Source organism: Sabethes cyaneus, chromosome 2 (assembly GCF_943734655.1).
Source record: "Sabethes cyaneus chromosome 2, idSabCyanKW18_F2, whole genome shotgun sequence".
Lineage (NCBI taxonomy): Eukaryota > Metazoa > Arthropoda > Insecta > Diptera > Culicidae > Sabethes > Sabethes cyaneus.
The window spans coordinates 215,103,233-215,126,777 of NC_071354.1; the positions used below are offsets into that span (position 1 = coordinate 215,103,233).

Consider the following 23,545-nt stretch of genomic DNA (forward strand, 5'->3'; position numbering starts at 1 on the left):
ACATGTGCATGGAAGAAGTCGGTCGGACTCCGTCCAATACAAACGAATATTTTGCTTGCGTCGGACCGACGTCCGGGTGACAAACTATTACTGTGAGCAGCCGATTTGGAGACAAAAAGAGAAACGAAAAAATACGTCACCGTATGCTTCCAGTCAGTTTGCAGTTTATATTCTCAAAGCGCAAAGCAAAACGGGAGATTGACTGTTTGCCTTAGCTGAGATGCCGCATGAATTGTAAGACGGCAGCAGCGCAAGCGGCATATTGACTGGATAAGAAAAACAGTCAAATGATCGTTCAAAAAGCGGAGTTTGAATGCGGAAAGTTCGCATTCGCGGCAGTCACATTCAACTTGCGATCCCTTTTCAAGCCCTGTCGTATGCTGCTTTGAAGTCAATAAAGGTGCAATGCACGTTGTATTCCCGACATTTCTGCAAGATCTGTCGGATGGTAAACCCGCCTGATAATTATCTACAAAATTGTTTCTCACTAGAAGTCCAGGTGTTTCATTACTCGAAAGTTATCCTTGGGTCCACAGTTCAATTCTATCCAAAGTAACGTTAGCAATCCACGGCGCATGTGTCTTCGCCGTTCTCCGTTCTCCGTCCATACTCCACCGAAAATAGTCTGCAGCACCTTCCGTCCATAAAAGTCTGATATGCTGTGCAGCGTTAACTCCATGCGGAGATACACCCGGTTCGATCTCAGCGTCTTGTACACGATTTTACAATATTGAATGTGGTTTTCCTTACTTATGTTGTCGGCAATCAACAGTGAACCCAAATAGGTACAGCAGCTCATCGACCTCTTCTAGCTCAAGGACTTAAGAGTATCTCCCTCGGGGTAAGTTCACCCGAGAAGATGTCCTCGATCTCATGCACGATTTGCCATAGCCTATTCTCGATCGACTGTATCGACGAAGGTATAAAAAAACTGTCGAGTTGAGAATGTTTGATTCGCGGTAGTGCGGGCTTTTGGGAAGACCGCAATCTTCAATGAAGCCAATCCTTCTCACTGTCAAAATACGCGCGGTTCGCGACGCTTCTTCTGCTTACAGCGCTGTTTCCGCTGCAAGAGTCGGGCCCATCAAACAATAAATTCGTTAGGTCGGCTGGACTCCAGACGGCTCAAGATCTTCTAAGAATGGGTATGTACATTTTCTCACAGTTTGGCCGGTTATTCCGACCTCTCGGGGTAAATCGCGGAAAAACGAAGGCTGTACCTTGCCCTTGATCTTCCTCTTCAGCGTCTGCTGCACTTTTCGGTCGCGCAGCATCGTCGGGCGGCCAAAACCAGGCTTCCATTTGACCCATTTCTCCAGAAGGGAGAGGATGTAAATGCCGGATCGACTATATGCGTCGGACTGGTGGAACTGTTAGCTCGAACAAAGCATCGAGCGTAGTTGCTTCGTTGCTTGACTGTTTTCGCCATGGCTGCCGCAAATCAGCTGGTAACACTATAAAATTTTGTTCTGTACACAACAGGGTTACAGGGTAATCGCATGAAAAATTTGTTTTCGGAATTTGGCCTTAGGTTTTTATTCGACCGATGGGTACAGATGGGTAATTTTTGAAATATCAGAGCTGCGCTTACTCCTCTACAACTTCGGAATTCAGTAGATGTTCAAAAGCCTCGGTACTCAACTACTTCATGTTCGATTTTATGTCTTAGTTATTAAACAGTCGACACTTTCGAGCCTTCTTTCAAATCTTCACTCTACTCGCCTCGTTTCACATAACAATACTGTCCCCAATTATAGCCATCCCTGGCGAAGCTAACCAATGCATTTAACTATAAGAGTCATTTTTGCACTGTCACTAGGCTTCATCGGGATAATATAGAATTCAACATTATAAGGAAGGGTGATAAGAGGCCTAAGAATAATTCGCCGTCTAAAGCTTGGTCCATTTAGTAATAGAATGATAAACAATTGCATGTATTTCGGATTCCAATTCACATATTTTTCGTCACCACAGCCTTCGCATTCAGTTTCCTGTTTACGATATTTCTCAATTGACCTGAGCTGAGAACGATTTATGTCTTTCGCTACATACGATTGCTTTATACACTTGCAATAGTCCTCGCTTTTTGCAAGATCTGGCCGAAATTTTACGGGTTCAACGGTAAAGTGGTAATACTAACTTCTGAAAATACTCCGTCTTTCCGATTTCATCGTCTTATCTGTGATAAACACCTGCATTATCTGGCCACAGCTACAGTTGCCTTGCCAGATTATGAAGCATTGCACGCAGATGTCATTGCGTTTTTTTCCCTTCCAGGTTTGACAGTGTTGTGGGGTTTGTTTTGATTACTTATTCGCAAGACCCAGAAGCAAAAAACTGCAAAAAGGACACAAATATATGTTGTACAGAACTGTTATCATTTTGCTACTTCGGAAAAGTCGGGTATTTCCGATTTCCGCAAACAAGTGGTACGAATTACAAGTAATAAACCCACTAGCAATAAAATTAGGTTACAAAGGGAATCAAAACAAAACACACAAAAACGTCAAACTAGAGTTGAGGTTAGGCACCGTGCAAAGGTTTATGACCTTGCGCGCGGATTTATCAGTCAAATGTATATGACAGACTGTTTGGCTGCTTGCTGGCTCGCTAGAATTTAAAACCTCCTCCTCGACATCTCTAACGTGGTCTACAGAGTTTAATATACCCCCATTAAGATGAACCCTTCTATTCTGAACCACAAACAACAATGGTCGTCCTACAGATTAACTATGAAGTGACTCCCGCCCAGTATTTTTGACGTTCTAGATTCAGTCACAGAAAATTGGCGACATCCAGAGGCGAATTCTGTAAACCGCGCTGCGATCGAAGCTAAACCTGTTTGTCAAATTACGAACCGAATTGTTCCGCCCTTTTAACCTTCCCACAGAGTTTGCGGTGAACGATTTGATTTGCGAGCCGTCGTTAAGCAGCTTTTATAAGCCACAGGCACCATTGGGCAATCAAAATAGCACTCGAAACATTGCAACTTTTAGCTTGGTCTATTTAAACTATGGTATATGTTGGCAGTATCGTTGTGCATATAAGTAAAAGGGTTGGCTCGTTATCGACTTCAATCATCAAATAGGTGTATATTTGGATTTACAAGATGTGACAAACGGAATAAGCAGATGCTGTTGTAACTTTGATGGACAGTGAAAATATATAATTGAAGTAATGAAACAAAGAATAGAATATATTGTACTCTCTCTTTTGGAAAATATACAGGATCGAGTATTTATTCTTGTTCACAATTTTTTTACATACCTTCATAATTTCGATGACAGTTATTCTACAATAATTATCGTATCTAATGTTTAATTTCACTTGTACCTACCTAATGTTTAACGTTTTTCAGTTTCAATTTCAATTCAGTTGCATAAACAAATCTGTTTCGTAGCAACGCAAGCATTAATTTGGTGCATTACCGTACACACATCGTCATATTAATTTCAATCACAACTTTATAGGGAACTTCTCTATCAAATCAATTGACCATGTTAAAATTGTCTAACAATCCAAGCGTATTTCTTTCTCCAATGAACATATGGGTAGCAGAAAATAATGAAAAGCATGATGGTTTATACCTATTCAAATAATTAGTCTTCCACCACGCAAAGAATGTTGATACCACTCTTGCCCAGATTGATGCCTTCCAGCAAGCCTTCATGATGATTTCTCATATAAATTAGGAACTGTATGATGACGTAGAAAAGATTGTTGCGATCCTGCATTGAACGAAGGAAGGGGAGAATCATAAATATAAAATGGTTCACAGAATATAAAAACAGCAACAGCCTTACGTATGCGTTGTTGTGAATCTTATCGTCGGAAATGAAGTTGAATTTAGGTTTCATCGGGTTCGAGCAAAGAATGGCACATTTTGCCTTGTTTTTAGTCTTTACCTCCGCCAGTGTTTCTTTGGGATTTTTCTTATCGGCAAGTACCACATATCGATGATAGAAAGGACGACCACCGGGCTGCGGAAGCGGCCGCAGCTGACTGTCCATATAAGTACAGAACAGATGAAAAATGATCTGCAACAAAAAACCAAATATTACTCTGTTTTTACTTTCCATTATTTCTATATGATTATATCTTACCGCCGAATCCGTTGGTAAATGTTCGTCCCAACTAAGACCCTTATAGGACGATCCAGAATTCCAGCGGTAATCGGCTATGCAACTTCCTTTGGAAAAATCCTTTATTCTTTGCACTAGATACTCCTGATTGGTAGACATTTCCAGGAAAGGTATCAACAGTGGCAGCTTTGGGATGTACAGTGTCACCAGCTGCTGATTCTCCGCGGTTTTCTTTAGCCTTTCCAAACCAACACTGCCTAACTGAATATCGGAAAAGCCACGACTTTTGAACGATTGGTCAATACTGTTCATCTCCGCAACAATTTGCCGAAGAATGGTTGCTGATATCCACTGAAAAATAAATTGAAGTTTAAATTTCTGGTCAAAATACAACCTGCTACGAACTTACCATTCTTAAGTTTGCAACATAATTTGATAATTGTACAGAGGATACTTTTCGTAAAACTTCGGAGCTAATTTCCGGATCCATTGGATTGTATGGCCCGCTTTCGTGCTCTTTCAACGTTTGCTTAGTTGCTGGCGCCGAAGGCGACAGCTGATAGAGAGACGTTTTAAGCAAATTTGACATATCATCAAGCTTATAGCTATTCCAGAACGAATTGAACGTGGTTGCAGAAGTGTTCATCCGCTCCAAAAACGAGCTGTTATTCTTTTCGCTATTCGAAACCTCCCTACAAATAAAGGTATTCATCATTGCTAAGTTTTCCGTAACTCAAAAGGAGACAAACTTACCTCAGATAACTCTGCAAACCTTTCTCGTCCACAATGAAATCGCTTTTGTTAGCGATTTTTCTCTTGGTTAAATTCATGGAATTGTTAGCACTTGCGCTGAACGACCCTTCCACGGAGTAGCTTCGTTCGTCCGGTGTCGCTTGGTGGTGAGGGCTGCCGCGGCTGAAAACCCACCCCGAGGATGCAGAAGTGAGGCCACTTTCGTTGAACGAATGCAAGCTGATGGAGGATACATTGCCACCCGGAGTGACAAGCGAGCTGGACACTTCTTTCTTCGCTGCCGGGGTTGTTGTAATGAATGAAGCATCATCGTCGTCAAATTTCAATAGTTTGCGCTGATATTCCGTCCCTTGCAATGGTTCTTTACTGAACAAATAGAAAAAGTAGCGTGCAAAATAGTATGCTACACTCATAGCCACCAGGACAACAGCTGCGTACTCCACATAGTACAACTTGGAGAATGAATAGGGACATTTGTTGGAAATATCAAACAGAATTATTGATAACAAAACAATGTTTAAGGAGCCCCATTTGAGACACTCTCTAGAACGCCGTTTGTTGAGGTTGAGATCTAATGTCCGGTTCACCAGTGGACTACGCTGGGATGGAGAATTCGGGTTGCTGCAAGTACAAAATTATAGCTTCCACAAAAAATGATATACTGTATCTAATTACCTAACAGACATTGTGTGATGGTTTTTACATTAAATGAACTTCGAATTTTATATCTACGGATGCCAATTTTGTGTTAAAAACTACTGAAAACAACCGATACAACAGCAGTGAACCCGACCGCACTATCGCGCACTTTTTTGACAGGACATTGTTGTTGGTGGAAAGCAAATTCACCATATTCACCATTGTTTTGAAAATGTACGTCGCGTGCGAAATGTGTGAACTTTGGTGAAATGTGATGTAGAAAAATAATTTACACGCTTAACCGGTTGTTCCTAATTTGGGTAAAAAAGCGATTCCTAAATCAGAATTGGTAATATGGGTAATCTTGATGGGGATAAAAGAGACAACTTGAGTATCCTGAATCTTTTTCCTATTTGGCCAGTATGGAACATAGAGCTTTCCAGTTATGTGTGTATTGGCGTTTGAAAATGAGGCAAACAACAACAGTAAACAAAAGAGATGCATTCATTTGTCACCAAGGTACAGAATGAATTTCGTCTTCCGCTGGCTTAAATACCAGCAAATTTTCAACATATGTGCTTGAATTTGGAACAGGATGGGAAGTTTGAGCGAAATATGTACTCTGCAGTGCGGCAAACGGAGAAACACAACTAGTAATCGCTATTTTTCGGTTTGTTCCTCCAGCATCAGCTGTTCCCCAAAATGAGGTAAACATCATGTATATACACGCGTGTTCGCTAGTGTGGGTGCTAGAGCTGTCAGAAAGCTCTATACAAACAATTTTGTTTCATTTCAATTATTAATAAAATCTTACCTTCTCACCGTTCTCACCAGAGCCTTAACCTAATAAGTCCAATTCTTAAATTATACCAGATGTGGAGTGGGACCACCACTCTTCGTAATTTTGTCTCAAGGGAATCCAGGGTACATTGACGGAAAGTACCCAAGCCTCCAGCATCTGTTTGAAGAAACTTCCTATTAAAGCAAATGTGCCATAGTACAAGTACTCGAGCTCGATATTAAATGTGCTATCGAAACCGGGACCCTTCATGTTTTTAGATCCTTCACATGGCCAATCAGTTCGTGCGCGGAACCTTTTCTTTGTCGTATGAGACAATTTTAAAACCAATTTAATCTGTGTTTAACTATCACAAGGCCAATAGGGAAAAATACAAGTCTCATATTAAGAATCATTTGAATCATAAAGTAAGTTTACAAAGTAAAACGAATATTGATTTAGCTTTAGAAGCTTTGAAAAGTGCTATTATTGAATCCGGGGATAACTCTGTTCCGAAGGTCCAAAATCATTTAGTGACATTAGATACTCACCAATTGTTGATGACAATCTTCAATTGCTTATTAGGCTGAAAAATTTACGTAGGTGACAATATCAACAAACTCGAGACGATCTTTGAAAATTATTTATGAAGATTTGCAAAAAGAGATGGTGCTTGTACCTTTGAACCATACATCCAGCGCCTCTATGGCTATGGCGAGCCACATGCCCTGGCACATGCTCCTGATCGCTGGTATTGGCGCCTGTACATGTCGCGCAACCGCATTAGATATTTAGTGTTAGAATCTATTTGGAAAGACGTGCACACTTGATGTTGTTGAACGGCGACCGGATTTTCCCAGCCGACAGCAATCGCTGTTAGGGCCCAGTTTTTTCCTGTATATCACTGCGACCACTCAGGTAACCAATAAGCATTTCCAATGCAATTTAAATGCAAGCCAATAAGCATTTAAGTTGCCTTAAATGCTGCTTAAATGCTATTTCGGCAAAATATGCGGCTACTTTACTGCTAGCCCTCTTATAGTGCTGACGATGCTTATTTGTAGCTAGTTACCGACAAAGAGATTTTAAATAGAATTATGGATGCCAATTGACAACAGTTATGCAGTCAAAAGGCTGATAAACAGCAACCTGCAGTATAAAACGCCAGGGATGCTAATAAACGATTGATTTACTGCTTATACTAATGCTTATTGATTACCTGGGCAGTACTTGACCCAGTTGGCACGATGGTAGTTTCGCTGGGGCCGATTGTCTGCCAAACCGGTAGAGGTAGCAAGTTTTAGCACCACAGGGTAGTGTTTAAAAGACAGTCCTTCAAAAACTTTCGGTACTGCGGAGATGGCTAGGTTTGTTCAAAAGAAGTCCAGAATAGAGTGATCAATGCGTCGAAAACCAAATATATGGTAGAAAGAGGCTCCAGAAAAAGCAACGTTCGCCTCCCACGGACAGTGACTATTGACGACGATGGTTGATGATGAGTTCGTTACCATTCGTATAAGGAGATCCAACGATGCATTCAAGCTGAAAATCGAGCCTACTGTTCTCTCGCCAAGACACTTCGATCAAGGAGCATACGCCACCACACAAAGCTGACGATGTACAAAATGCTAATCGGACTGGTAGTCCTCTACGGATTTGCGACATTAACTTTGCTTACAGAAGACATACGTGCACTTTCCGTATTTGAACGAAATGTGTTGCGGACTATTTTTGGTGGAGTACAAACGGAAAGCGGAGTGTGACGGAGGCGTATAAATCATGAGTTTTAGGCACTGCTTGGAGAGATTCCCATCGTACACATGGCGAAAGTTGGGATACTACGGTAGGTCAGCTACGTCGCAAGGATGCTGGACGACTGTGCACTTTAAGAACTCCACCGGCACCAGGAATAAAAGGGCCCAACGTGCTATAGTAGATAGCTCGACCAGGTTGAAGCCGACTTGCGTGTGTCGCGACGCGTAGTGGATTGGCGACGAGTAGCCCAGGACCGAGTACAATGGCTGGTAATCGTCATCAATAGAGTGAATCCCAGATCTAGAGATTCTAGTCGAACTGTCCGGTGCCAAGATGTTGTAGTAGCCGGCTTCAAAATCTTCCGCCAGGATGATCCCGTTCTGATTTCTCCTTCGGTTGCCTCACACTTTAGTCTCAAACTTTGAGTCTCAAAAACCAATATTCGAAAAGGTAGACGCTATCTACCGGCTTGAGATGGGTTTCCGTTATGACGGCAATGTCGATTTCTTTCATATTGAAAAAGTCGAGCAGATAGATATGTTTGCTTCTTAGAGAGCAAACGTTTCAATTAACTACGAAAAGTGCTTTACCGTGCACATCTGCTGACGATGAAGATAGGAAGGAACGCTTGTAAGCGATAACAAATGTCAAATCCGGTACTGCCTGTAGACGTCTACTGAGGGCCAAGCAGGATAAGTTGCTAGAATGCCAGACTGCTTTTCTGCAAAAATGATGTTCACACCTAAACCAAGTAGATGACGGGCACAACGATCGAGGTGATTAGACCAGGCGGAATAAAATGTAGCGACCACTGGGTGCCCGTGGAAATGAAAACTACTAAGCGCCAATGGAGCGAGTTAGATGGAAGCACTGCGTTTAACTGACCTCATAGAGAAGCCAGTCCAATTAAGTAAGTTATTTAAATAGTTGTGCTTGTGCTATTGTCTTCTTATCCGAAAATGCTCGGAAATGCTTGTCTTATATTTTAAATATAGGCTTCATATTTACAATACATAGCATCGTTTTTGAAATAGCTTTTTGGTATAATATAACTTATCACATTAATGATCGATAGTTGTGTAGGAGTATAATTTACATATGAATCGCTTTGGACCACTAAGCATTGGAACATATTTGTATTATTTTGAGCTATTTCTAGTATTACCCGGTGACTGGTAACAATAAAAAATACCTTAGCACTCATAAGTACAATCGTTTTTTTTTTCTGTAAACAATATTTAGACACCACCGTTCAGATAACTGTAGCATATTCGGAAGGTTTCCGCATCTATTGGGAAGATGCACTGTGCGTCAGCAACATTACGTCCTCTGGTAATGGTTTGCGTTTGTACATTGGTTCGGTGACCAGAAATACCACGAGGCATCCGTATACGACCATGAGCAAACCGATCATGTTAACTAGAACAGCCTGTGGTGGGAGTTGGGAATAATTGTTTCTGAAATAAGCAAAATCAATGTGAAATGTTGAAGAGCTAAAACATAAGTTTGAGACAGAATAAATTACATCGAGAAAATAGCTTTTTCCAGTAGTCCCAACAGACAAGCTGTAATGGCCAGAACAAAACCAAATACTCCGAAAAATACGTGAATGGGCATGTAGGTGGCACGCAGTGTGTCTCGAACTCCCGGAAACAGATAGGAAACGAATCCGAATACGTACTGTAAATGAAAAAGAGTTACTAGTATCCTAACAAGTAATGTTTTTCCACTGTCAGAACTCACCTGAAGACCAAATATGACCACGGCCGCCATGCCGACCCACGAGTGTAGCGTGTACATATTCGGTCGCGGAGGATTGGCCAAGTTATGCGAATCGAAGGCAGCCACCAGTGCAATTACGGTAAAAATGAACGCCAATCCATGGATGACGGCATGAGTGATTTTCAAGGGCTTTTTGCGCGCATAGCGGAATCCTCGATAGATAAGAATGGCTGTGCGAAAAATGTGCAGCATGTGCAGAAGTGTTTCAGTGTCAAGCATCCGTGCCCTACGAGCTAAATGCATACTTACAATTTCCGTACAGGAAGATCATTCCCATGGTCATCAGCAGTGGATGCCAGTTGAACTGTACGGAAGGCTGGGAAGTCCATGCGAGGCCATTCAGATGGGCACCAATCCAGGACCCTACCAGGATCACAATCGTTGCACCAACCATTTGCGTGATCAGATACAGAACCCGGAAGTTATTGTACGATCCAGCGGAAGGTCCGTTATTCTCCATCTCTCTTGTTTATTATTCTGAAATTAAAACAAGCCTTTAAATAGCTTAAAATAATAATGCTTATCGCAAATCTGCTGAATGGTGACATCACCGGAAAAAACGTGATTTGTTGTTGACAATGATAACGATAAAGAACTCGAGCATGAGTGTTCAAAATAAGTTGAGACAATAATTGACCGATAATTTCGATAATTATGTATACTCAATCACCGGACGAATCTAGTTATGCAGTCGTTCCATTTCGCGCTTCCTTTTCGAAATTGCGTCAGGGAAATTTCTGTTGGCGAGTTTAATGTGGAAAAAAGCTATTGTCTTTATCTGGGCCAAAATTACAACGTCGTCTAGCCGCCCAATCAATCAATCTTCTCGTGACCAGCCTAAGTAGATAATTTTTAGATTGGTGGCGCGTGGAATGCTTTAGAATATAAAGAAAATATGCATAACGATACCTTGAGCACTTCTATGTTCGAATTTCGACCACAAATTGATTAGCGCGCCAGCACCAGCAACAAGGTGTGGCCGGCTCTTCTTACCTCATTTCCTCAGGAAATGAACATCTAAGAAAATCCTCAATTCAACACTTGTACAGCTGATTCTTATCTGCAATATTGCTGAATTAGGGACTACGTTATCTCGTTTATTTACGACGCTATATCACAGTTCATTTAGGAAGTAATGAGGTAGCGGCATTGTGAATAGTACGTAAATACCATATCGTAAATGTAGATAACAATCAGCTGTTCAATTGTTCCATTCACAACTTTTTGAAGTTTTGATTCCCTGAGATGGTATAACGGAAATGAATTTCAATTACTGAACCAAAAAACTGTTGGTTGCTAACTACTTGCAGTCAAATCGATCATTAAATAAGCCCGAAACGTTGAAAATGTAAGTTCATTTTAGAATGTCTAGCATTCCGGTTTAGAGACTTTGGAGACTAGTTAGAGTTAGCACGAACTCAGATTAATAAATGAAATCTCCATACGTCTATTGACAGGACATGTGTTCACTCTGAACAATATCCTGTACAACGTGCCACTGCAATTAGAAGGGTAAATCTAAGACCAGTAGGAAACATCTATTCAAGTCGAAATATATAGTTAAAACCTACAAGGTATACAGCCCTAAGGGTTGTACGAAAGAGTGACGTAGGTTAGATCATTAGATCAAACACTAAAGTGCATTTCTGGCATATGTATCTTTATTAAAATCTGTGAATGCCATTGTTAAGTGAATGTTTAAAAGAGAAGAGCGAATTATTCAGATTCAATTCTTCATTGAATGCAATGGTAGCTTTGAAAATACGTGGACGGCAAGGGGTCGGACACTCGGCACAGCCGTTTTTATGTTAGGCGACTTGAAACGAACCGAACTGTGCCGGTGCTGTACCGAAAGTGCCGAACTGCAAGATTTGTTAAATTTGTTAAAATCTGATAGACCTGGCAACCGTGCGAGATGATTTTGACAACTGGCAGTGCTCCCATTTCATATGTAAAATTGAACCGGAGGTGTGTAAAGCCCTATAAATGTTATTTTTATAAGGCTTTAGAGGTGTGCCGTTTGATATTTCTGCAGTGCCAGGGCACTATGTGCTGAGTGTCCGACCCCTTGGTGGACGGGGACATAAAGATTTCTTTTAAAAAAACTTGTGTGCATCCTAAAGGTTGAAATAGTAATGAATGACCAGCCCACAGATTATTGTATTGCATATGATTATGCGTAGCTTGACATGTTTCAATAATCTTACTTTAACTCCCTGGTGGCCTTTAAAAGGGCCATTGGCTACAAATAACATTAGAGCCAAAGCACGTTCATCGCAAATATGACGTGCCATTCGAATGTCCTTCTCTTTTGACATGAATGGCAACAGACACGTAAGTTAGCGGCGTCGATTCACTATCTTTTGCTTCGAGAAGGTTTAACTAGTTTACTTTCACACCTTACCGCTTATTACATAGCAGAAAATATGGGACATACGCAAAAATTTCTGTTTTATCTATATGAGAGTCCTTATCCTTCTAGCACAGGGGTGAGGGTCTCAAACCATCATAAAATAAATTCATGCCTCCAAAAGCCCCCACATGCCAAATTTGGTTCCTTTTGCTTGATTAGTTCTCGAGTTATGAGGAAATTTGTCCCTGAATTTTGAAACCTCCACATGCCAAATTTGCTTCCATTTGCTTGATTAGTTCTCGAGTTTTTAGGACATTTGTGTTTCATTTGTATAAGAGGCCTCCTCTTACGCCCTCCTTAAAATTGCTCTCTTACTCCCCCCCCCCCCCCCCATTTGCTGGTCATTTTATCAATCCAACGACATATAAATTGTTCAGTTTCATACAGTAGTTCAGAAGTTATTACAATTTGAAATCTTTCATTCAAACGTTACACTTCTATTTTCGTTTTCACAAAGTGCTACCCAGTCCCAGTATAGTAAACAAAGACGTAGTCCTACGTCAAAAGAGATTGGAAAAACTATCTAAGCATATCCACGAGAGAGAATTTGGCCAAGTATCGACGAGCGTGGAATGATTTGACCTTGGTCCTGAGGAGGAAAAAGAACCAGAAGGAGGACAGAGATCGTGAGGACATGGAACAACTATTCCGGGCTAATGACACGCGCAAGTTTTGCGAGAAGGTGAACCAAACTCGTAAGGGCTACACATCTAAAACTGACATGTGTAGGGACGAGGGAGGGGATCTAATCACGAACGAGCGCGAGGTGGTTGACAGGTGGAAGCAGTTCTTCGATGAGCACCTCAATAGCAGAAGGAAACGCAACGGAAGAACCTATAAACGACAACAGCTTGCCGGCTCCCGATCTCGAACAGATCCGGCGAAAAATCGGTCAGCTGAAGAATAATACAGCCGCCGGAAAGGACCGACTCCCGGCAGAACTCGGCACTCGGCTAGCAAAGGTTTCAGAGATTTACGAGGAGGAGAAACTACCGGAGGAGTGGATGGAAGGTTTGGTCTGTCCCATTGACAAAAAGGGCGACCGGCTATATTGCTGTGATTACCGCGGCATCACGCTTGTCAACGCCGCCTACAAAATGCTCTCCCATATATTGTTGCGTCGTCTATCCCCAATAGCAAGAGAATTCGTAGGACAGTATCAAGTAAGCTTTATGGGGGCCCATGTTACTACGGATCGAATTTTGACTCTCCGACAAATCCTCCAGAAATGTCGGGAGTAAAACGTGCCCACGCATCATATTTTCGTAGATTTTAGAGCAGCCAGCATTCGATACAATTGAACGCAAACAGCTACGGCAGATAATACACGAGTACGGTTATTCGAACAAACTGACGCGGCTGGTCAAAGCTACTCTGGAGCGAGTGATGTACTACGTGCGCGTTTCGGAGACACTCTCGAGTCCTTTCGAATCGCGCAAAGGGTTGCGGCAAGGGGATAGGCTGTCCTGTATGTTATTCAATATCGCTATTGAGAGTGTGATCCAGCGAGCGGGTATCGAAACGAGGAACGATCTTTAGCAAGAGTAGCCAACTCCTAGCCTTCGCAAACGACCTCGACATCATTACTAGAAACCTTGGGACGGTGGAAACAATCTACGCCAGACTAAAAACGGAGGCTAGGAGGATAGGGTAACAAATCAATACGTCGAAAACCAAATATATGATAGGAAGAGGCTCCAGAGAAAGCAACGTGTGCCTCCCACGGACAGTGACTCTTGATGGTGATGAACTGGAAGTGGTTGATGAATTCGTATATTTGGGATCTCTGGTCACCGCAGACAATAACATGAGTAAGGAGATCCAAGGACGCATTCAAGCTGGATATCGAGCCTATTTTTCCCTTCGCAAGACGCTTCGATCAAGGAGCACTCGCCGCCGCGCAAAGCTGGCGATGTACAAAACGCTAATTAGACCGGTAGTCCTCTACGGACTTGAGACAACAGCTTTGCTTACGGAAGATATACGTGTACTTCCCGCATTTGAATGAAAGGTGTGGCGAACTATTTTCGGCGTAGTACAAACGGATAGCGGAGATTGGCGTAGGCGTATGAACTACTACTTGGAGAGATTCTCATCGTGAACCTAGCGAAAGTTGGGAGACTTCGATGGGTCGGCCACATCGCAAGGATGCCGGACGACGGTGCAGTGAAATCCGTTCACTTCAAGAACCCCACCGGCACCAGAAAAAGAGGGGCCCAACGTGCTAGATGACTCGACCAGGTTGAAGCTGACTTGCGTGTGTCGAGACGCTCAACGAATTGACGATAAGTAGCCCTGGACCGAGTACATTGGAGAGGAATTCTTGATACAACAAGAGCTACCCCGGCTCTCGGCTGGTAAATTAAGTAATTAGATAAAAAAAATCAGAGGGGTTGTGCACAAGACACGACCGCATAAGTGACGTAGGACCACGTAGGTCTGTTTGTAGCAATAGTAGAATGTATCCATGTATGTAATAATACGATTCTTCATGTATACAACCTAGATACGTAACGTTTGTCAAAGTAGTAACATTGTATAGGTTCAATTCTCAACCGATTTTGGAGTTATATCCATGAATTGATTAAATCTATTTTATTAAAACGAAATCAAGTCAGTAAATAAATTTTTATGATCTGTTTCTACGTTGAATAGTGCTTTTCCTCAGTTGATCGGTAGACGGTACACGAGTTTTCAAAAAGTTGAAAGTTTTGCGCAAATTTTCTGCGGCATACAAAAGAACACTGATAATTGAAGAAAGAATTCACAAAAGGGCGAATGTCGCAAGCGTAAACAAACCGAGTGAGGGTTGATTTCCTTATGCTGGTCCAGCAAAAAGTGACTCACCCGGTTTGTTTACATTTGCGACATTCGCCCTTTTGTTAATTCTATCTAGAATTAACAAGCTGCAGACGTTTTGGAAGTCGCAGAAAATGTCGCCCGTGACCAGAAAACTTATAACCGTCATTGGTTGGTCGTCCGCAATGGTGAAAAATTCAACTTTTCCCTCGTTGCCTGTAATTATGGTATTAACTGGGCAAGAAAATATAAACTCTTCAATCGTTGTGTGGCCCTTAAAAGGACCGATTGTTTGATTATCATAACTCCTGCTTGCAATAAACTTGCACTAACGCACTTAACGTAATTCTCTGTTCGGTAAATTGGAGTACCGATAACCGCTAACCAGGCACGATTTATTACAACGGACCAACCGGAAAGCCTCAGCAGCTATGCGATCAACGAAGCCGTTCGTGTATATTCTTGAATCACGATGAAATACCATTCCAAGTGGCCAGCTGCAAGTGACGTGAGATGCTTCTGGTCGTTTCGTTGTCGCGAGCAGCATATTTCCTGCCAATTCCAGAACTTCAGCAGCCAGATATTCCATCACGGCAACGAAATGAACCACCAGCAACAAGCGAACAAAACCACGAGAGGTGATCGGTTAAAATTATTTGATTAGAAGCGAACATTAGAATCAATCTAAATTAAATAGAATTAAAATCAGTGAGCAAAAATTCCTCAAATCTTCATGAACATATGTTTCGTTCTTAAAAGAACGGATTTTCGACGTGATATGCTGGAAATTTAAGCCTTCTTTTCTGTCTTCTTGGGCAGCAACAAAACAGTTTAGATGTTCGGAAAGACACTTTTCATAGCAGTGGTGACACGGGACAGCAATTTGTTCAACTCTTCGTTGTTGCGGATGGCCAGCTGCAAGTGACGATAATTCTGATCGTTTCGTTGTCGCGAGCAGCATATTTCCTGCCACTTCAGCAGCCAGATATTCCTTCACGGCAGCGAAACGAGTACTCCAGCTCCAACACCTCGCTTGGTGAATTTGCATGTCTTCGTTGCCTTACCCGTGGGAAGCAGCAACAGCTGAAGCTCAACAATAGAGGTTTTCCGTCAAAATTTTTTTTTCACTAAATGTTCGGTTTTGACTCTTAGAAATGATACCCATATAAAACTTTCTTTATTAAAGCCTCTAACTACTGTAAAAATGAAAAACTAAAATACGTATATTTCAACCGGTCACTTCTCGGATGTCTTACATGCCTTTTTGTACCAGTGTCCTCTATTTTCACCACTTCGAAACCATTTGTGCCACTCTTTACTCTTGTGGCAAGCAACAAACGAAATGAAAAAGAAGGTAATCATTAGCTTTTCATTCGTTTTATCCTTTTCACTCTACCGCTGATACACATATGTCAAAAACTATTATGCAATGCTGCCAGAAAATCTGAAAATTTTGATAAACAGTGCAGCCGAAACGAATTTTTTAAAACTCAACATTCGTGATTTGGTGAAAAGAAACTCAACATTCTTGCAATTTGCATTGTTTAAAAAATCGTAGTAAATTCTAGAGTCAACGAAAAAAATATATTTTTGCACCATTGTCACTCGTATTGGGAGTACTTTTGAGAAAAAATAAGAAAAGGAGGGGTATGATCTGACGGAAAACCTCTATTTTCAATCGGATTCTATAGGGCGTAAATTAAATACAATCATAAGGAAGCTTAACCTATAGCTTATATCGTATATATTTCTGTCATCCGTGCTAGGGAAGCACTGACGAGGGAAGGCAAAAATATGAAAATAATTCAAATTTTCAAAATCAATTCAAAAACAAAAATTTTTCAAATTCAATTTCAAACACAAAATCAATAGTTTTCTATATTTTCAATATTCTCAATCGATTTTCCGATCAATTGGTGTAAATATCTTGGAAATCTATTGAAAATTGACTGAATTATAAACCGAAGCGTGAAAACGCGTTTCTACTTTGATGACGTCATTTCCAACAACTAATCACGAAGCGAGAATTCTGGTAAAACATAGGTTCAATTTTTCAATAGTTCAACATCATGATTCCACACTTTTCTTTATTTGGGTCAATTCTTAGAAGATTTTTCAATCGATTGGTGTAAGAATATTGAAAATCGATCGGAAAACCGCTGAGCTATTAGCGCTCAAAACCTTTCATTTTTCGTGACGCTCGCATTTTTCGATTTTTTGGAATGACACCCTATCTCAAAACTTGCCGTAAGACGTAGTCCTACGTCAAAAATGACATAATTATTACTACATTCCATCTAGTCACCACTTTTTCGCTCTTAGTTTTTACTCAAAATAATCCACACATTCTACGTGAAAAATCACGTTAATTTCTCTAGGAGGTACGTGATTGTCAGTTGAACAGTATTGGAAAATATTATAACATATATCTGGGTTTTACGTGAACGAATTAGTGTAAACTACGTGAAATTCACGTAAATAGTACGGGAAAAATATTAACACAATTTTTCCTGTAATTTCGACATTAATATTATTTTGAGTGTTAAATATGCGGATTTCTAAATTACAGTTTAATCCACGAAAGTGACTGTTTTTTAAAATTATACATAAAGGGTCGAAGGGCATAAAACTTTTTATATGGGAATAGCTAAGGAAATTGCGGACGAAAAAATCTATACCTATAAAGAAGGATTTCTGTCTGTCTGTCTGTCTGTCTGTCTGTCTGTCTGTCTGTCCGTATGTTCCTTATAGAATCGAAAACTACTGAACAAATCGGCATTAAAATATGCATGTAGAGGTTTCTTGGGGCCAGAAAAGGTTTTAGTGATGGTTAGAGACCCCTCCCCCCACTAAGAGGGGGGGCTCCCATACAAATGAAACACAAATTTCTGCATAACTCGAGAACTAATCAAGCAAATAGAACAAAATTTGGCATGTGGGTGTTTTTGGTGACAAGAATTTATTCTATGGTAAATTGAGACCCCTCCCCTCTTTATAAGGGGAATTATAACTCCTCTCCTCTTTAAAAGGGGGGGCTTCCATACAAATTTCCTCATAACTCGAGAACTAATCCAGCAAATGGAACCAAATTTGGCATGTGAAGGTTTTCGAGGACAAGAATATTTTTTATAGTAAATTAGGACCCCTCCCCACTTTAAGAGGGGGGGCTCCTATACAAACGAAATACAAATTTCCTCATAACTCGAGAACTAATCAAGCAAATGGAACAAAATTTGGCACGTGGGTGTTTTTGGAGACAAAAATTTTTTCTATGATGAATTGGGACCCCTCCTCACTTTAGGAGGGGGGGCTCCTATACAAATGAAATACAAATTTCCTCATAACTCGAGAGCTAATCAAGCAAATGAAACCAAATTTGGCATGTGAAAGTTTTCGAGGGCAAGAATATTTTCTATGGTGAATTAGGACCCCTCCCAACTTTAAGAGGGGGGGGCTCCCATACAAACAAAATACAAATTTCCTCATAACTCGAGAACTAATCAAGGAAATGGAACCAAATTTGGCACGTGGGTGTTTTTGGAGACAAAAATTTTTTCTATGATGAATTGGGACCCCTACCCACTTTAGGAGGGGGGGCTCCTATACAAATGAAATTCAAATTTCCTCATAACTCGAGAACTAATCAAGCAAATGAAACCAAATTTGGCATGTGAAAGTTTTCGAGGGCAAGAATATTTTCTATGGTGAATTAGGACCCCTCCCAACTTTAAGAGGGGGGGGCTCCCATACAAACAAAATACAAATTTCCTCATAACTCGAGAACTAATCAAGGAAATGGAACCAAATTTGGCACGTGGGTGTTTTTGGAGACAAAAATTTTTTCTATGATGAATTGGGACCCCTACCCACTTTAGGAGGGGGGGCTCCTATACAAATGAAATTCAAATTTCCTCATAACTCGAGAACTAATCAAGCAAATAGAACCAAATTTGGCATGTGGAGGTTTCTGGAGGCAAAAATATTTTCTATGGTGAATTAGGACCCCTCCCAACTTTAAGAGGGGGTGCTTCTACACAAATGAAATACAAATTTCCTCATAACTCTAGAACTAATCAAGCAAATGGAACCAAATTTATCATGTGGGTTTTTTGTAGGCAAGAATATTTTCTATGGTATATTTTCTATGGATTTCCCCACTTTAAGAGGGGGGGCTCCTATACAAATGAAAAACAAATTTCCTCATGACTCGAGAACTAATCAAGCAAATGGAACCAAATTTGACATGTAAGTGGTTTTGGACGCAAGATTTTTTTCTATGGTGAATTGAGACCCCTCTCTTCTTTAGAAAGCGAGTTATGGCCCATCTCCCCTTTTAAGAGGGGAGCTCCCATACAAATGAAATTTAAATTTCCTTATAACTTGAGAACTAATCAAGCAAATGGAACCAAATTTGGCATGTGGGAGATTTTGGAGTCTTGAATTTATTTTACGATAGTTAGAGACCTTCACCCCTGTGGTAGGGGGATATGGACTCTCATACAAATAAAACAGAAATTTTTGCAAAACTCAAAAACTAATCGAACTCGAGAAATTCGAGACTCTTCCATAAAACATTAGTCAATACAAGACCACAAAAACTATCTATAGTAACACTAGATCATTCAGGACGAGACGGTCGCGAGTGTTGCCGGTGACCCGCCGTCGGAAGCGCCGCCCACTGGGGGGCTTGCAAAACTCAAGATTGTGACAAAGATCATCCGAGATTCATGATTTATGTACAACACAGGTTAATTTGTGGCAATACGAAGTTTGTCGGGTCAGCTAGTACTAAATAAATTTGTAGTCATCTATTTTCCCTAAATCTTGAAGGAAAAAATCTGATTATCTCGGCCATCCAGAACATTCAGGGATCGTAGAGCTAACATTTTTGTATAAGAATATTTATAATTAAATTTTCCCAGCAGTCCAGAAAAAATATCTGAAAAATTTTTCCACGAAATTTTTTCAATGCGAAAAACCCCAAAGAAAAGTCGAAAATATTATATTAAATATTTCGTTGTTTCTAAGTGTTGGTCAAAAAACTCGATTTCCTGTTCAAATGTTCCCTATCAATATTTCAAATTACAGGAACCAAGCATTATAAAGCCAATAACTTTTTTTTACAAATGTAAATAAATCTTTTCAGAAATTCTTTCCACCAAATTTTTTCTATTGTGAAACCATCAATGATTGAAAATAAAGGTAAATAAAATCTAAACCAGGAAAAAAATTTTTTGAAAACGTTCCATGAAAAAGAACATAGCTTTTGACTTTGCTCCAGCGCCGTGAAAAAAAAATTCCAGACAATATTTTCCTGGATAACAGATGAAATTTGCTTACTTTTTCATAAAAACAAATTTCGTTCCGGGACAGAGCGTGTAGGGCGCTATATCTCTACATATTTGCGTTGGTAGGAGGAAATGCTTATCAACTTAGGGACTATTTGCTTTTAGAAATGCTTTAGTGGTCTCACTGTTCCTAGTTTTAGCTGTCAGGTACTGCGAACCAATTAGCAATATGATGATTATCTACATCTTCATAAAAATCGCCAAAAATGTAAAACTGTTGCGCAATGGACAATGGACAATGGGTTCTTAATTTAATTTTGTTCTAATCATTCATGAAGCACATTATTACCCTCAGTTTTCGTTAATGGTCCTGAGGCTAGGTTCTGAGTACACTCAAGTCGCCTTTTACGCGAAGGATACGTCCCGTGTAAATCAAAGCCGCGTAAATTCCGAAATTCGCTTAAAAAACGCGTAAATTTCGAAAACCGCGTAAATTGCGAAATTCGTGTAAAAAGACCGCGTAAATTCCAAAATTTGCGTAAAAAACCACAATTTCACGTAAAAAAAACTTTGTGGACTTCAACACTACGCGAAATAATAGACGTTTTGAGCACATCCGCGTAAATTCCGAAAATCGCGTAAATTCCGAAATTCGCGTAAAAACCGCGTAAATTCCGAAATTTGCTTAAAAATAGTCGCGTAAAAAGCGACTTCAGTGTATTTTTTGCAAGGGATTAGCATCGCTTGCTTTCGTGCCTCGTTCGCTGCAACAACTTTGATAACCAAATTTATCCGAAACCGTGACAATTACGCAGATTGAAATTCGAAACCAGTCATTTTTAATAGTAGTTTGTATTGTAATTTACACTAATAATACAGATACGTTATTTGTATGATCTTTATTACGAAACGAGAAACTCGCATTAAAGCAGCATTAAAGTTGGAGCATTAAAGTTTTCAATGTAATGGTTCGTAAACGAATTAGAACGCGTGATTGATGACCACCATGATATCTGTATCTTAAATTTGCGAGAAACTATTAAATCAAATCAAAACATTCGTGATAAATCGTCAACCTTATCTACCAGACGGATGCAATATTTTTCGTCCATACAGTGGATTCGTGCGGGACTAGGTTATATTTTACTTACGGAAATAAATGTCCAAAGCATAAAATTCATATCCTCGAATTGAATTCAGGCTCAAATACGTCGCACGCGCTTTTTAAACGACAATCTGCAATAGTGATCGCGGAAAGCTTTTGTAATGGATAAAATATAATCGCTGACGCGCGCGTTGTTTTATCGGATCATATCATCTACCAAGATGAACCCTAATCTGTACCTTGCCCTGCTAACACAAATCCTATCCCGTGATACTTGTGGAGATGCAGTGGTACCCGCGGTCTCTAGCAGCAAGTATCGGACTAATATTCCTTCCTTTTCCCATGTAGTACAGCCTTTTGGTCGTGGCCGGTGTCGTTAGTGGTCAATTTTCAAAGTATTGAATTAGTAGAAGTTGCACATTGAGAATGTAATGCTACTCCCAAGCACCATTTAATTGGTTCTTTGTGCAATCTTACTGGTTCACGAAGTGCAACTACGGACAGTCTACCTAAGCTAAGCTAAGCTAAAACAAATTTCGTTCTGGGATACTTGATTCGAGAGTTAGGAACTTTTGCGCGATAAGCGATTTCCATTGTAGTTTTCTGGATAATAGAAGAATAGTTTTTTAATATTGGTTCCATTTATAAATCTATGCACTATGTTCGTGTACAACATTTCATGAAAACGTGTGCGTTAATTTTGAAAAATACTTAGAACTGCATCCATGTTCAGTTGAACCGAGGAGCAGGACTTGAGTGTTGAGCAGAGCTAATGTTTAATTAGCTGTGTTTAATGCGATCTCGGTAAAACAGATTCGAAAAATAAATTGTTGGTATTTCGGTAAAAACCTTTCATTCCAGATATGTATTTCAGTTTTTTTATTGCGGAAAAATTAAGAAGTTTACAGAGGCTTTCCCTTTTAAATTTAGTATGCAATATTGTAGCACATATTGAAAAATCATTTCATTTTTCCTCTCTACATTTTAGCTAAATTTATAAAAACGCGTCTCGTGTCTATTGAAATGTCAGAAGCACTCCTGCTATCTAGGTACCTGATACAGAGGTGATTCAGAGCCGCTTTCTCATCCAACGCGATGTGCATTAAAATACCATTGCATTCTGCGTAGCAGAATGAACGAAGCAACAGGGCGGGCGCCTTCACCACCCAACCCAACCCAGCAGAATGTCTCCACCCAGTCACCCCTGGAAAACGCTTTACCATTTTCCGCTACCATATGGAAGCTATTGTTCGGTGTAAGGTCAAACAACATCACACGCCCGGTTACTGGGGAGATGACTGTGAAGAATTATGCTTTGTACATGGTAAAGCGTAAGGAATGATAAGAACTTTTAGTGGAAATAAATAGGTAGGTACATGCCATGGAGGCCAGAGCGCAACAACTTGTTGCCCACCAGTCATAACGGGGTGGAATATAGGAACCACACTGCAAACGTTTGCGGAAAACTTCCCCCTGTCAATGCCACTACGTTTAAGGAAATAATTCAACCATAAAACCAAAAAACCAACGACCGTCACCGATTTCTCTTAATTTTCGGCGATATGAAAGTTACTTCCTCACTTTAGGTTACTCCACTGGCGCACAGTTCGTTGTTCTCGAATATTATTTTTAGCGCTTAGGTATTGTTTTCACTAAACTTAATTTAATTTTCGCACAGCATCTTACCGAAATTGTTTCCCTTAAATTGAAACCGGAGGCTACTGGATCCAGCAACAAGTAGTGAAAATGGCTGCTGCAGATTGCGGGTCAAAAGCGAACGGTCCGCGTCACCCAATGATATTGGCCAGTGGGTGAATGAAATCGGCAGTTGTTGCCACGATCGCGAATACCGCTAAACTGCTGTGCTGAGCTGCAGATTTCGGAAAGCACCGCGAAGTTAAACCAGCGATAATGATGATGATGATGGCGATGATGACGATAGCACATCGTGTCTACAGTCGCGGATAAAATGCTTGAACGGCGCGTGAGCGTGAATAGTCAGAGAGCGCAAGAGTTGTATAAGAAACGGTTTGGTTGAGTAGATAAATGCTAAATGTGCCTACACAACTAATAAGTAATGTTTTTGAACATTTTTAATAAAACCAGTTGATATCATGTTTTGATATTTCAGCGATAGCGATGATTGTTTTG

The 23,545-nt window shown here is 40.4% G+C and overlaps 2 protein-coding genes across 2 annotated transcripts; both read right to left on the bottom strand.

The window, feature by feature from the left end:
• Positions 1 to 3,221: 3,221 nt before the first annotated feature.
• On the bottom strand, positions 3,222 to 5,620 carry LOC128733520 (transmembrane protein 209). The gene is made up of 6 exons (XM_053827167.1): positions 5,511 to 5,620; positions 4,836 to 5,456; positions 4,492 to 4,774; positions 4,104 to 4,433; positions 3,804 to 4,037; positions 3,222 to 3,728 (listed from the first exon to the last, which is right to left on the bottom strand). Exons 1-6 carry the CDS (start codon positions 5,519 to 5,521, stop codon positions 3,600 to 3,602), a joined length of 1,608 nt encoding a protein of 535 aa, XP_053683142.1. The 5' UTR covers positions 5,522 to 5,620; the 3' UTR covers positions 3,222 to 3,599.
• A 3,338-nt stretch (positions 5,621 to 8,958) lies between these two features.
• LOC128737066 (plasma membrane ascorbate-dependent reductase CYBRD1) lies at positions 8,959 to 23,210 on the bottom strand. The gene is made up of 5 exons (XM_053831617.1): positions 23,081 to 23,210; positions 10,039 to 10,266; positions 9,751 to 9,959; positions 9,533 to 9,687; positions 8,959 to 9,464 (listed from the first exon to the last, which is right to left on the bottom strand). Exons 2-5 carry the CDS (start codon positions 10,247 to 10,249, stop codon positions 9,296 to 9,298), a joined length of 744 nt encoding a protein of 247 aa, XP_053687592.1. The 5' UTR covers positions 10,250 to 10,266; positions 23,081 to 23,210; the 3' UTR covers positions 8,959 to 9,295.
• Between the last annotated feature and the right edge of the window lie 335 nt (positions 23,211 to 23,545).

Bases quoted from the DNA above. Each gene is read 5' to 3' on its own strand.
- LOC128733520 (XM_053827167.1), bottom strand. The intron at 4,434-4,491 runs GTAAGTTCGTAG...TTTATTTTTCAG, and splicing joins ATGTTGCAAACTTAAGAATG to TGGATATCAGCAACCATTCT. The intron at 4,038-4,103 runs GTAAGATATAAT...TTTTTGTTGCAG, and splicing joins ATTTACCAACGGATTCGGCG to ATCATTTTTCATCTGTTCTG.
- LOC128737066 (XM_053831617.1), bottom strand. From the start codon at position 10,249: ATGGAGAATAACGGACCTTCCGCTGGATCGTACAATAACTTCCGGGTT. The intron at 9,960-10,038 runs GTAAGTATGCAT...TTTTTCGCACAG, and splicing joins GATCTTCCTGTACGGAAATT to CCATTCTTATCTATCGAGGA. The intron at 9,688-9,750 runs GTGAGTTCTGAC...TTTCATTTACAG, and splicing joins TGGTCATATTTGGTCTTCAG to TACGTATTCGGATTCGTTTC.